Below are 13567 nucleotides of genomic sequence, written 5' to 3'. Positions count from 1 at the left end.
TGCCTATTCATAAAATATGTGATATTTTACATATTTACATAAATTAAGCTTTAGCGTTAGTTCTGGCAGGTCACGTGAGTCAAGCTTGCATCAGCTGATTCTCAGCTGATCACATCTACCTATAGGAATACGACACCTATCGCGGCATTCCTATATAAGCTGTATTCAGTATTATTCAGCAGCTTTTCAGCTTGCTTCGGAGCAAATTACCCTCCTCCATCCCCAGCTCCACCTTTCGCCAATGTCAGGACTTAGCTTTCTGATATTCCTTGCTAATCAGACTCCTTTATCTTGAATAAAGTGTTACACTTAAATATCATTGAGTACATTAATGATATCTGCCTTGTTCTGTTCTGTTAACCCTGGGGGGTTATTATTGCTGCTCTCCCTGCTCATTCATGACAGGCTGCATGGATGGGCAGGGAGGTTTTTGCCCAGAACAGAACCATACCGCCAAACCAAACTTTATGCTAAGTATCTATCATTTTGACAATAGTGGTCCTGACGGAAAGTATAGTATGCAAATATGTTTATGTAAATTTATAAAACTACTTGTACCTTCACTGCAGTACTCCTTGTAGGCTACTTATACTAAAACTGCGTACGTAAGGGTAAGTTCACCCAAAAATGGAAATTGTGTCATCATTTAGTCACCCTCAAGTTGCAAACCTATGAGATTCTTTCTTCTGTTGAGCACAAAAGAAGATATTTTGCAGAATGTTGGTAACCAAACAGGCAAATGTGTAATTTTCTTTCAGGTATACCTTTTTTATTATATAGATGTAATATTTTCTTCATTCTATTTATTTTTATTTAACTTTTTGAGTTAAAACCCCTGTTAGGTCAACGTAATGGCTGCACTTTGTTCTGCACTATGTTCCACCACTTTAAGACAAATGGATTTGTTGTGTTTTCTTATTTAAGAGATTAAAAGCTAGATGCAACTTTTTGGGGGGTTTGTATCGAATGTTTTTCGAATTTTATGCATGATAATTTGTTTATGAATAAAGATTGATCTGTTGAAAGCAGTTATTTTGAGTCAGATGCCAAAAGCTCTCCTCCTATTCAAATTTGACATTGAAGTGGTGCATACAACATATTTGCCCACTGGCAACTATAGTTGCCACACATTCAAATACGATTTTCAAGAAAAAAAAGGAAAAACCTGGGGAAAATAAATGCTGAACATGTTCACATAGGACACTATTAACATGACTATACTCATGAAACCATTCAGAAAAATTTGGGCACAAATGGGTTACGAAACTGCCTGTGATGATATGCAGCCACAACCATGCACCCCGTGAGTATAAGCTAATTGAATTGTTCTTTTCAGTGTCCAGTTACTGAATACTTGACATGAAGAACATGGTTTATGAAATATGTTATGTATTATATATACACTCCAAAAAGCTTACAATCTCTGCATAAGAAGTTGCGTGGGTGTAGTGGTTGCATTTGTTTATTCCACTTCTCACTCCTGTTGACAAGGCTACTAATAAAGTCAGTCATATTTGCTTTGAACTATAGTGCACATGCTTTTCAAAACGCTCTTAAATGAGATACATAGTGTTTCTAGGTTATCCTCTGTGCAAAATTAATTTCCACGTGACACGTCTCATTCAGCTCCACATCTCTTCACTGCTTCACTACTGCCCTCTTTCCGCCTTGAGATGAGAGGAGATGCTAGGAGATTTTATGTTGCTGTGACCGATCGTTTTCACCTATATTGTGGCTTTAGCACATGACAGACCAAATAGATTTTAATGGTATAGTTGGAGCACTTCCTAGCGCTGAAATATATGTATAGATTTTATTTATTTTTTATTTGTTGGAGGGCGTCGAAGAAATCTCAGGTCACTTTTTGAAAAGTTTGTGTGGGGGGGGGGGAAGTGGTCTTTATTAAAAGAAGAACTTTTAAAATGTCGTACCAAAACACCAAACGTGTTCAAAGCTCCCGTTTAAAACCTACATTCAACATCACAAGCATATCGGTTCCTCTGAACAGGTGCTCGCTCTGCAGGACACACACACCCTTGTGGGGACTCTCCATAGGCGTAATGGTTTTTATACTGTACAGACCGTATATTCTATTGCTCTACACCAACCCTACCCCTAACATGAAACTTTCTGGATTTTTAGATTTTCAAAAAACTTAATTCTGTATGATTTATAAGCTTTTGTACCCGTGGGGACCATAATTTAGGTCCCCACCTTGACACGAGTCCCCATGAGTCTGTGTGTAGTCAGGTTTAAGTCCCCACCAGGATATATAAACCAGTACACACACACACACACACACACACACACACGAGCGATGTGCCCGACAAAACTCTCCACTTGACGAGACACTGGCCCGCTCATCTCATCCCGAGGCGGAGGCTCGTGTAGTCACTCCTGCGGCAGCTCAGCGCCCGTTTCCCGCAGAGACACCTGTGGTCGGTTGCCAGTAATAGCCGTCCGATTGAATCTATAAGACAAACATAATTGTTCAATTAACTTTTCTCCCTCTCTCGATGTTAATGTGGAAAGATAAGACGTTTGACGCACATCTTCTGCGTCACTCTTTGGACTTCTTCTCCGCATTCTGGAGTTTCTCCACGATTTTGCGCTCGTGTCCCGCAGGGTTGGGTCTGTTCGTGTTACAGCTCGCCTCCTTCTTCGTCCTGCCCTTGCGACTAGCGCACTCTGTAGTCAACACAGAAAACAAGTCAGCTACAAGTACGGGTTCAAACGAAGAACTAATTACATGCATTATGAAGAACGTTCATAACGAACGAAACGCTTTAAAAATTAACTCGTGTTGCCAAATCACTACAACTCAAAAACACTTCACTTTAAAAACATTTATAGAGTAGCTTAATAATAGCCTAATAATAATAATAATAAAGCGTTTTAAAAACTTACGATTGACTATTTTAGTCTTTTTAATATAAAATGTTTAATTCAGTGTGTTATTTGTAGTTTTTTTTTGTCTGTTTGTTTCTTTGCTGTTTCTTTGTAACCATTACAAATTACTAGCAAAAATTGTTTTAAATCCTACACCATTTTTTATACTTTTACATCTCTTATTTCTATTACTAAGCAGTTTTGGTTTACTTTTTTCCCGGCATGCTCCCATTTTGCACTGCGTTGTACAAGCACATATTCTTTACTCATTACAATGGAATTTGGCAGAGGTCTGTATGATGACTGATGTGGATATTTTTGTAGTTTACAGTAAGACTCCTGTGGTTCTGTGTTGTTGTAATGACAGAGTGCAAGAGATTCAGTTTTTCTACTGCACTCAAATATTCCACAACGTAGTCTTGTGTACATGAGCGCATGAGCTACGTGAGAAATAAGGGAGGCTAGAGATTACAGAATGTATTTCTTCTTCCAGAGCCATAAACAATACTGAGGGAGCACATGAGTAGAACACATTGTACTACAGTCTGTTTTTCTTTTTTTTCTGTTGCTCTCTAAACATATCACTCTAGTTCTTAATCTAAGTTGATTCAATGTTTTCTCTCATAAAATAAAACCTTTCTTTTCCCTAATCTCTTTAATTTTATGCTCTGTTTTAGTACAAATTCTTCTCTTTTCCTTTCCCTCTTTTGCCTTCACTGTTTGCCTTGGCTCTCAAACTGATATCATGTGAGTGAGGCGTTCTGTACAGTAAATATTTACAAAGTTATTGGCTGAGGCAATATGCATTCAGCTATGAAAACATACCTGATCTCTATGTTTATCTCCATCCTTCTTGCTCAGATCAGGAATATTTTGGCAGATAAACCACACCTTATCGCCATGTGTCTGTTTTGTTTTTCACATGCCCTCACTAGTCTCTTTGTTGAAAATTAACTCCATATTATTTCAACATTCACAGCCTTTGGACACAGTAAAGTTCAAGTCAGATATATGAGGGCTTATTATTACTGTCTGAATGATCTACTGACTTTTTCATTTTAACTTTGACAGTTGCTTTTTTCACCTCATGTGTTTAAACTTGGGTCCTTTTGCTTTCACTATCTCATGATGGTACTTTGCAAAAGTATAAAAACATAAATAGCACCGGCTAAACAAGAAACAATACATTTTAACCACAGAAACCATTAAAACCAATTTACACATAAATGGTTCTTGAAATAAACACTTAATATATAGGGACATTTTTTCTAAACACAAAAATGAATCGAAAAGGCATCTAAATGCACAATAGGTATACAAATTAATGTGACATAATAATATGACAATTATAAAGCAAAAAAAAAATTTGTAATAGCCTATAAAAAAATAAAACAACATTTAAAATCAAGAACAACCCCCAAAATAACATAAATTTATGCACCTAAACTTAACCCTAGATACACCTAACTAGCCAAATATGTAGGTTAGTGTGGTGATAGTGACGATAATGCTAAAGATAACTCAAGATAATCCTATCTTTTGTGGCACATTACATAGGCCTTTCATTATCTTTTAGTGTGTTCTAAATGTCATATAGTGGCAGTTTATTATAATATAAGAGTAGGATATGTTTTAGAAATAGGTGCATCATTTAAACTAGTATTAATGATTTATCTCTCTAAAAGACTGATAGCAAAGTCCCCAACAGTTCTTCCTCAATAAGGCGTTTTGAAAATATGCCATGAGGTTTGTCCCTTCGATATGTCCGTACAAGGCCTAGCTGGAAAGCTATCCAATCAATGCAAAAGGAAAACAAAACAATGAAACAGGTAGACATTTATATAATATACAAAAAATAGTTGATGCTGGGAGGAAGGAGAGTAGCAACTGAAGGGAAGGAAATATCATAACACGCCTTAGAATTGGTCATACTGGACTTAATAGTATAGAGCAGGGGTGGCGAACGTCGGTCCTGGAGAGCCGCAGCCCTGCAGAGTTTTGCTTCAACCCTAATCAAACACACCTGAACGAGCTAATCAAGGTCTGAAGGGTTACTTGAAAGCTACAGGCAGGTGAGATTTTATTAGGGTTGGAGCTGAACTCTGCAGGGCTGCGGCTCTCCCGGACTGGAGGTCGCCACTGCTGGTATAGATTATATAGAATTGGCAAGCACCCAACTGGGGAATGTATACACTGTAGTCAACAAGAAACAGTCGTACGTGTATTACTTCACGTGCAACGTGAATTATTTGCAACAATGAGAGGTATTGCCTTATTCAGTCAATGAAGTAAAATACCATGACTTTTCTTTATCAGGTCTACTAGTGAAAACAGCTAGTAAGATATATGATGATATTATTAAGTTTATAAAAGAAAGTCAATTAAGTAAGATAATTTATTTATTTATTTTTATGCTAGTTTATTTATTTGTTTTGCTTGTTTTTTAGTTTTTTTTCCTCATCCCATGTATATGCAAATAGCTTAATACACTCTCCAGTCCAGTTGGTGGCGGTAATGCACCTATAAGCTGGTTTGCCAACCGCCAATAAAACACAGAAGAAGACGAAGAAGAAGAAGAAGAAGAAGAAGAAGAAGAAGAAGAAGAAGAAGAAGAAGAAGAAGAAGAAGAAGAAGAAGAAGAAGAAGAAGAAGAAGAAGAAGAAGAAGAAGAAGAAGAAGAAGAAGAAGAAGAAGAAGAAGAAAAAGAAATTTTTATAGGACATTTTCAAGGTTTTTGCCAGTTAGCATGGCCCAGTTAGTCCTTGCTGATGCCATATGTGAGATTCTGAGAGCAAAAAAACAATTTTTCCCATTGAAAGCCATTCAAAAGTGTTGTTAAATGTTCTATTCATCAAAGAATCCTGAATAATGGCGGGGGGAAATTCTTTACCATCACAGGAATAGATTCCATTTTGAAATACATTAAAATTGAAAAAAGTTATTTTAGATTGTAATAATATTTCACAATAACTGTAAAACAGTTCTAGTTTTTGATCACAATTCACCCATATATTTTACAAGATTGACTATTTTAGTCTTTTTAATATAAAATGTTTAATTCAGTGTGTTATTTGTAGTTTTTTTTTGTCTGTTTGTTTCTTTGCTGTTTCTTTGTAACCATTACAAATTACTAGCAAAAATTGTTTTAAATCCTACACCATTTTTTATACTTTTACATCTCTTATTTCTATTACTAAGCAGTTTTGGTTTACTTTTTTCCCGGCATGCTCCCATTTTGCACTGCGTTGTACAAGCACATATTCTTTACTCATTACAATGGAATTTGGCAGAGGTCTGTATGATGACTGATGTGGATATTTTTGTAGTTTACAGTAAGACTCCTGTGGTTCTGTGTTGTTGTAATGACAGAGTGCAAGAGTATTATCGCCTCACACTCCAGCCCAGTAGGTGGCGGAATGTGCATCAAAAGCTGGTTTGCCAACCGCCATAAAACATCAGAAGAAGAAGAAGAAGAAGAAGAAGAAAAGGTACTAATGTACGTTAAGGTAAGTGGAACTGTAATAAATAAATGTTTTTCGTTCATAGTTCGTCTACTAATGCATGAGGTGACTCTGGAGAGTGTCGCGGAACTGTGTGTTTGAAGGTGAGACGCTTCTCTTGTTTATCTGTGCGCGGGCAGAGGGTGTGATCTGAGCTCCGTCCAGTCAATGGCGCTCTATTATGTTTATGAATTTAAGCTACATAAATAACACGTAACATGCATTATTATTAGAATTATTGCATTATGACAATATTACTTTAGTTTTGGGCAGTGTTAGTGGTGTCGGTTTAATTGTATTATTTTGATATTTCTATGTCTTCTTGAGGGTTGTTTTACATTTATTCATTAATTTACATTTTAATTTGAGTCTTAATAATTTTGGTTAAAGCTAACCTATATAACTTTTGTTTTTGCAGGTACAATGGCTTTAGTGTCAGCAGACACCAAAATTGCAGAGTTGCTGAATGAGCTGCATCAGCTCATAAAACAAACTCAGGTGAGCAGACTGAGCACTACTCTGTTGTCCCATGCATGATCAGTGTAGTTTGAGTTTATATGCTTTGGGAAAGACCTCCTTTTCGTACACTGAGTGTTTATACCCTAATCTCTCTTAAATACACAGGAAGAGCGATCAAGAAGTGAACACAACCTTCTCAACATCCAGAAAACACATGAAAGGATGCAAACAGAAAATAAGAGTAAGACATTAATTCCTATTGCATTGTTTACAATGAGAATACGTCACATTAATATTAAGTTAATAGTTGTAATAATTAATCACACATTAAGAGAATAAGTAATGTTCAATATTGTCAAACTAGATCTCTCTTATATTTGTGTTTATGATTTTAATTTCTTGTCTGATATCTCTGTTCCACTTTAAATCTACTTATAACTTCTTCAGCTTCTCCATATTATCGGACAAAACTGAGGGGTCTTTACACTACAGCTAAAGCTGATGCTGAGGCTGAATGTGGGTAAGTTGATGTGAAAGTTGATGCATTTTGGCCTCCCTTTGCACCACTTAACATCAATGCAAAGGATGCACCTTGACTTTAAGAAATACTTCAAATACACAAATCAATACTGAAATACACAAGATGATTCACAAAATGATCTGTTCTTGAAATGATTCTTTTCAGTGTTGATTATTTTATTTTCGTCTCAACAAGGAACATCTGGAAGATCTTGAACATCTTGTGGTTGTATAGCCCCATCTTGTGGAACTTTTGTCCAAGGCTCTCAGATGTGTGCTGACTGGAAAAAACAGACTTGTTGAATATTATTAATCCTATCCATCTGTTTCCTAGCAAGCCTTGCGTTTTAAATTATGGGAGGCAGTTCCGGTTTCGGGGACATTCCACTCAAAAAGACTGGAAAAAATCCCTTCAAAACATAGTGTTGCTCTACAAATAATACTTATGCGTCAGTTTAACTGAATGAGCTGTACATTTTCCTTCACGTTCTATTTTTTACTTGTCAGAAGAGTAATATAACACTTGGTATTTTAATGTGACCTGGTATAACAAGAATATCTATGGCAAGAGCTCTTTTTAGTCCACTGCATTATTTCCTTCTCATTATTTTTTTATTTTTCCTTTGTATTCTGCTGAAACAGTATGAAAAAAGACAACATATACTGCACATTTGTGGAATATTTCTGATTTAATTTATGATATAAACCATGAATAATTCACTGGAATGCACCAATAATCTCTTGTTTTTCTCCCCAAATCCTCATGTCTCTTTACAGGTTTGTTTTCACATTGTATGCTTTAAAGGAACACTCCACTATTTTTGAAAATAGGCTAATTTTCCAACTCTCCTAGAGTTAAACAGTTGAGTTTTACCGTTTTCGAATCCATTCAGCCGATCTCCGGGTCTGGCGGTAGCACTTTTAGCTGTAGCTTAGCATAGATCATTGAATCTGATTAGACCGTTAGCATCTCGCTCAAAAATTAGCAAAGAGTTTAGATATTTTTCCTATTTAAAACTTGACTCTTCGGTGCAGCAGGCTCAATGATATTACGCAGCACCTGAAAATAGTCCCCAGCACGCTCCCTGTGCAAGCAGGTGCTCACGTTGGTTATGTTGATGGAAGTTAGTCTTTTTTCAGGCGCTGCGTAATATCATTGCGCCTGCTGCACCCATGGTACGGCAGCAAAGTTCCTTGATTACTACGCCAGAATGAGAGTATAGTTCCTAGCCATATCGGCCTAGAAAATCGCAACTTTTAATTTTCCGTCGGTCTTAGTACACGATGTAACTACAGAAGAGTCAACTTTTAAATAGGAAAAATATAGAAACTCTTTGGTCATTTTTGAGCAAGATGCTAACGGTCTAATCAGATTCAATGATCTATGCTAAGCTACAGCTAAAAGTGCTACCGCCAGACCCGGAGATCGGCTGAATGGATTCGAAAACAGTAAAACTCAACTGTTTAACTCTAGGGGAGTTGGAAAATGAGCCTATTTTCAAAAATAGTGGAGTGTTCCTTTAAAATGTAACTGTAACCCCTTTTCACTTCTAATCTCTATCAGTCATTTTTATTGTTTCTAAAACAGGTAAATACAATATTTGTTACCTGTTAGAATGAAAATCACATTATCACTCATTGTTCTAGTTAATGAACATTTTTTGACAAAGGCAATATACTATATCTCATAATATAGGCATATTACTGCAGTGATATTTAACACGTGCATGATATTGGTGCAGAAATAATCGATCTTTGGGGGTTATTCGTGATATGTCAAAAGTAATTTGTTAATGTTTTTACACTTTTAAATTTCCTTTTAATGAACAATGGTTAAAGGGTGAGCAGAATAATGTCACCTCATTGTACACAGTTTTTGAAAATGCTTATTATTGCATTCATAGAGCGAACCTTTCTCTGATTGTTCATGGAAGCATTACTCCCATAATTTGCTCAAAGCATCTTGGGGCGTAGTAAAATGGTGGATAAAACCTACTGAATCATAATTGATACACAAATTTCTAAACCTCTAACCTATCAAAAGGAATTTTAAAAAATGTAAGCAAGTAAAAGGTATTTTCTTATAATTCTATAAATGTTGTGGTATACATCTTTTTGCTGTGAAATCTTTACTGATTTTTATAAAGTAAACTTAAGAATAACTTTCATATTGTTAGCAATATTTCAAGATAAACATTTACTGGACTGAAGCAACTTAAGTTTACTTGATTATCCATATATCATTTTTTAGAAAAATCATGTTAAAATGTGAGTATCAAATATGATACATCAGGCTTTTGAGGAAAGATTATTTGTACATATCCTAATCATTAATGCATTGCATTATATGTTTTGCCCCCACAATAAAAACTGCAGAGCTTTAATTATAAAACTAAGCATTTAAATATCATCTAACAAAGACATATTATTTGGAAATATAGAGTGAAATCTTGATATTTATATGCATTTTATGTAAGTAACCTACTTGATTTAATTGATTTAGCCTTCATTACAAGCTATCAGAATTGTATCTTACTTTTTGGGCATATAAATATCAGAGGTACCAAATTGCATATTTTTCCTCAATTTGGGCCTCTGAATAAAATTGAGGTACTCCTTGAGTATGAGCTCCATAGTCCCCTATATTATGCAAAATGAACCATAAAAGCCTGATGTATCAAATATGATACTCAAAATGTTTTTTCTCCCCAAGTAACTGATCCATTTCAAGAAATTATATTTTTCTGGCCATTATTTCATGCCAGGCTTTAAAGCGTTAATTGATCAGATTTATATGCATCCCTCCCACAGTATACTTCGACGGGCACTTGACAAGATTGCAGAAATTAAATCCCTTTTGGAGGAAAGACGGATTGGTAAGTCTTGGATATTAGTTTGTAAACGTGTGCATCTGAATGCATTTGGACAGTTGTGGAAGTGAATCAAACCCTTCCCTTTCTCCAGCTGCCAGAATGGCAGGGGTGTACAGTGACACTGACCCACCCAGAAAGACCATGCGCAGAGGTGTCCTGATGACCCTGTTACAACAGTCAGCCATGACACTTCCTCTCTGGATCGGCAAACCTGGCGAGAGGTACTATTCCGAGTCTCCTACATTATGCTTTCTTTGTTTTAGAAATGCTTATTTAGTCAGTGAATGAGTTACAATTGTTACATTTCACTAATTCATACCTGTCTTACTCCTTCAGTCCACCACCACTGTGTGGCGCTATTCCAGCAAGCAGTGACTATGTGGCTAAACAGGGTGACAAGGTGGCGGCACGTGTGAAGGCCGTGGATGGTGATGAACAATGGATTCTTGCGGAAGTTGTCAGCTACAATCACTCCACCAACAAGTAATCATCTACCAGTTGAGCTCAGCTACAGGGCTATTTAATTATTTCATTTTAGCTTTTAAACCTGATTGTGTGAAATGATAATGTAACATTATGATTTTATCTTTTATCAGGTATGAAGTGGATGACATTGATGAAGAGGGTAAAGAGTAAGTACGAATCCATTATTCACGATTTTCAGCCACATATGAATTGATACTCTACTGTTCAAATTTTTTAAAATAAATTAATATTTTAGCAAGGATGCATTAAATTGATTAAAAGTGACAGTAAATACATTTATAATGTTACAAATTATACATTTCTATTTAAAATAAATACATTTTTACTGTCTATTCATTAAAGAATCCTGAAAAAAATGCATCACAGTTTCCACAAAAATATTAAGAAACATTTTTAGCACAACCTTTTTCAACACTGATAATAATAAGAATTGTTTCTTGAGCAGCAAATCAGCATATTAGAATGATTTCTGAAGAATCATGTGACACTGAAGACTGGAATAATGCTGAAAATTCAGCTTTGCCATCACAGGAATAAATTACATTTTAAAAATATATTAAAATAGAAAAGGGTTATTTTAAATTGTAACAATATTTCACAATGTCACTATTTTACTTAGTGACTCCAAACTTTTGAACAGTAATGTAATTCCAGCAGTGCTTTATTCAAATGATCTCATTTTCTCTTTTGTTCAGGAGACACACATTGAGTCGGAGAAGAATAATTCCTCTCCCACAGTGGAAAGCAAACCCCGAAACAGACCCAGAGGCCCTGTTCAGTAAGGATCAGCTGGTGCTGGCCCTCTATCCACAGACCACATGCTTTTACAGAGCTCTGATCCACACGCCGCCACATCGGGTGAGTAAAACAAGAATGAAAAGAGTTAAAAGACTGATTGAAGTGTAGGATTAGAGGCTTCAGAGATACATGAAGTGTTGAAGATCTGCAGTGCTTTTCGAAACCCTTTGAAAGTCATGGAATTAATGTTACTCTGTTAGAATATTTCTTTATTATGTGTTTTGTGGCATCATTAGACCAGTTACATACGAAGAAGAATAGTTTCCCTATAATTTGACACATCTTACGTCTTTTCCAGCCCCAGGATGACTACTCGGTTCTGTTTGAGGATACGTCTTATGCTGATGGCTATTCTCCACCTCTCAACGTCGCTCAGCGATATGTAGTGGCCTGCAAGGAGAACAAAAAGAAGTGACAGAAATATACAATGTGAGACATTGTTTGCAAAAAGACCCTGCATGATTGTTGTGATTGAAAACAAGATATTGAGCATTGATTCTGTTTTATGTGCTTTTTCCCCCATTTCTGTTAACATGTACATAGTATTGGTATATTTTATACAGCATCTTTTGTATGATGTTTTTGTGGATCTGGATACAAGGACAACAACTGCAAGTGAATTGGGCTAAAGTAATAAATCCTTTACATGTGAATAAATGGTACACAAATCTGTTGTCTCTACTTTATAAAGGCCAAATAGTACATGCTTTAAATATTAAAAATTGGGCCTTTTAAAGGGCTTGTAACCACCACAGATATTCAGGACTACACCTTCACCTAATATTCAGAATTGATGTTCAGTCAATATAATTTTTTTAATGGCAGATTCTGTTGTGTTTTTTTAAATTACTATTACAATTTACAAACCAACAAACTGTTGTCCTCCAATCTCACTATATAGAGCATGTATCTTATAGCACTATAGTAAAATCCCAGGACACCCCTAGTCCGAGCGTATACTGCTATTTTTTACTCTTCATTGTCTGACATGAATATTCCATTAATTCACAAAGAGAGCAGCGATTCTACAACGGGTTACATTTGAGAGATACTGAGTTAGAAAATAGAGTAAATGAAGTAGCCTATAATATGATTAGTCTGATTAACATGACACACAGACATATGAATACTCAACTTGAAGAATTCTGTTGCAGGTTTCTAGATTCTAGGTTTAATTTTGTTATTGTCATATTATACATTTTGCATTCTGCTCTTTTTATGTAGATTTCAAGTATTTTAGTTAATACAATAATACATTTATTTCAGTCCCCTGCTGAAAAAATGTTAATGGTTTTACTGGTTATAATGAAAATGGTATTGGTTTCAATGGAAACTGTAATGGTGCCTGTTGGTCTCTACTGGTAGGCCTAATTGGTGGACTTCTGTTGGTGGATTTTGTTAAAACCACTAAATCCTAATGTAATATGTCCTAAAACACACTTCAGGATGGTTAAACTTTTAATAGTTTTGGTTAAAAGTTTATGGTTTGTAATGTTTGTAATGGTATTTGTAGTGGAAATCATTTGAATTTCTGTGATGGTCTCTAATGTTTTTGTCAGCAGGGTCACCATGAGTTTTGTGATGTTATTTGCCATAAATGCGAAAGGATTGCTGTAATATTGTGAGATAGTAGTGTGGGATTACAAATTTAAGAATCTGTTTAAAATATGCTTATACTATATTCTGACATAGCATCACATGAAAAAGGTGAAGTACATTGTATTTAGCATTTAAGATTAATTACATCAGACAAATGATTATCTTAAACAAAGTGTAGCAAGAGGTTCCTGTCTGTTCCTGTTTCTCTTATTGTTAGTCAAATTAACCAAATTACTGAGAAAGTCACCTTTTTGTAATGGCTCTGGTGCCTCTGCCCCAGTCTTTGAGTAGTCATGCTGATTGGATTAGCACCTATGCATTTGAATGACACTGTTATGCTGATGAGATCAGGGCTGGAGAAATTCCGGTAACGGGCTGATTCCTGTATTGCATTTGCTTGCTTTGTTTAGATTGTCGACACCTCTACTGAATGAATCCCGCCCC

At 35.7% G+C, this 13567-nt stretch overlaps 2 protein-coding genes across 6 annotated transcripts; one reads left to right on the top strand and one right to left on the bottom strand.

Annotated features, from left to right (window-relative positions):
* Positions 1-2301: 2301 nt before the first annotated feature.
* On the bottom strand, positions 2302-2796 carry LOC107552481 (nuclear protein 1-like). 2 transcript variants are annotated; one of them, XR_001604858.1, is made up of 2 exons: positions 2510-2796; positions 2302-2462 (listed from the first exon to the last, which is right to left on the bottom strand). XR_001604858.1 is itself a non-coding variant. In XM_016234377.1 (2 exons), exon 1 carries the CDS (start codon positions 2753-2755, stop codon positions 2561-2563), a length of 195 nt encoding a protein of 64 aa, XP_016089863.1. In that variant the 5' UTR covers positions 2756-2770; the 3' UTR covers positions 2302-2470; positions 2551-2560. The 2 variants fall into 2 exon arrangements, 1 of the variants encoding a protein (XP_016089863.1); XM_016234377.1 differs by having other exon boundaries at positions 2302-2470; positions 2551-2770.
* A 3549-nt stretch (positions 2797-6345) lies between these two features.
* On the top strand, positions 6346-12293 carry sgf29 (SAGA complex associated factor 29). Of its 4 annotated transcripts, XM_016234346.1 has the most exons (11): positions 6356-6377; positions 6436-6493; positions 6808-6887; positions 7014-7089; positions 7296-7368; positions 10179-10243; positions 10332-10461; positions 10577-10723; positions 10837-10872; positions 11422-11584; positions 11823-12292. In XM_016234346.1, the coding sequence occupies exons 3-11, from the start codon at positions 6813-6815 to the stop codon at positions 11937-11939; spliced, it is 882 nt and encodes a 293-aa protein (XP_016089832.1). In that variant the 5' UTR covers positions 6356-6377; positions 6436-6493; positions 6808-6812; the 3' UTR covers positions 11940-12292. The 4 variants fall into 4 exon arrangements, with proteins under 4 accessions (XP_016089830.1, XP_016089833.1, XP_016089832.1 ...); XM_016234344.1 differs by lacking the exon at positions 6436-6493 and having other exon boundaries at positions 6346-6395; XM_016234347.1 differs by lacking the exon at positions 6436-6493 and having other exon boundaries at positions 6354-6385; positions 11823-12293.
* The last annotated feature ends 1274 nt before the right edge of the window (positions 12294-13567 follow it).

This window comes from Sinocyclocheilus grahami, unplaced genomic scaffold, assembly GCF_001515645.1.
Source record: "Sinocyclocheilus grahami isolate Dianchi unplaced genomic scaffold, SAMN03320097.WGS_v1.1 scaffold451.1, whole genome shotgun sequence".
Lineage (NCBI taxonomy): Eukaryota > Metazoa > Chordata > Actinopteri > Cypriniformes > Cyprinidae > Sinocyclocheilus > Sinocyclocheilus grahami.
Note: the sequence above shows the minus strand (reverse complement) of the source record. Positions and strands in the feature narration are given on the sequence as shown.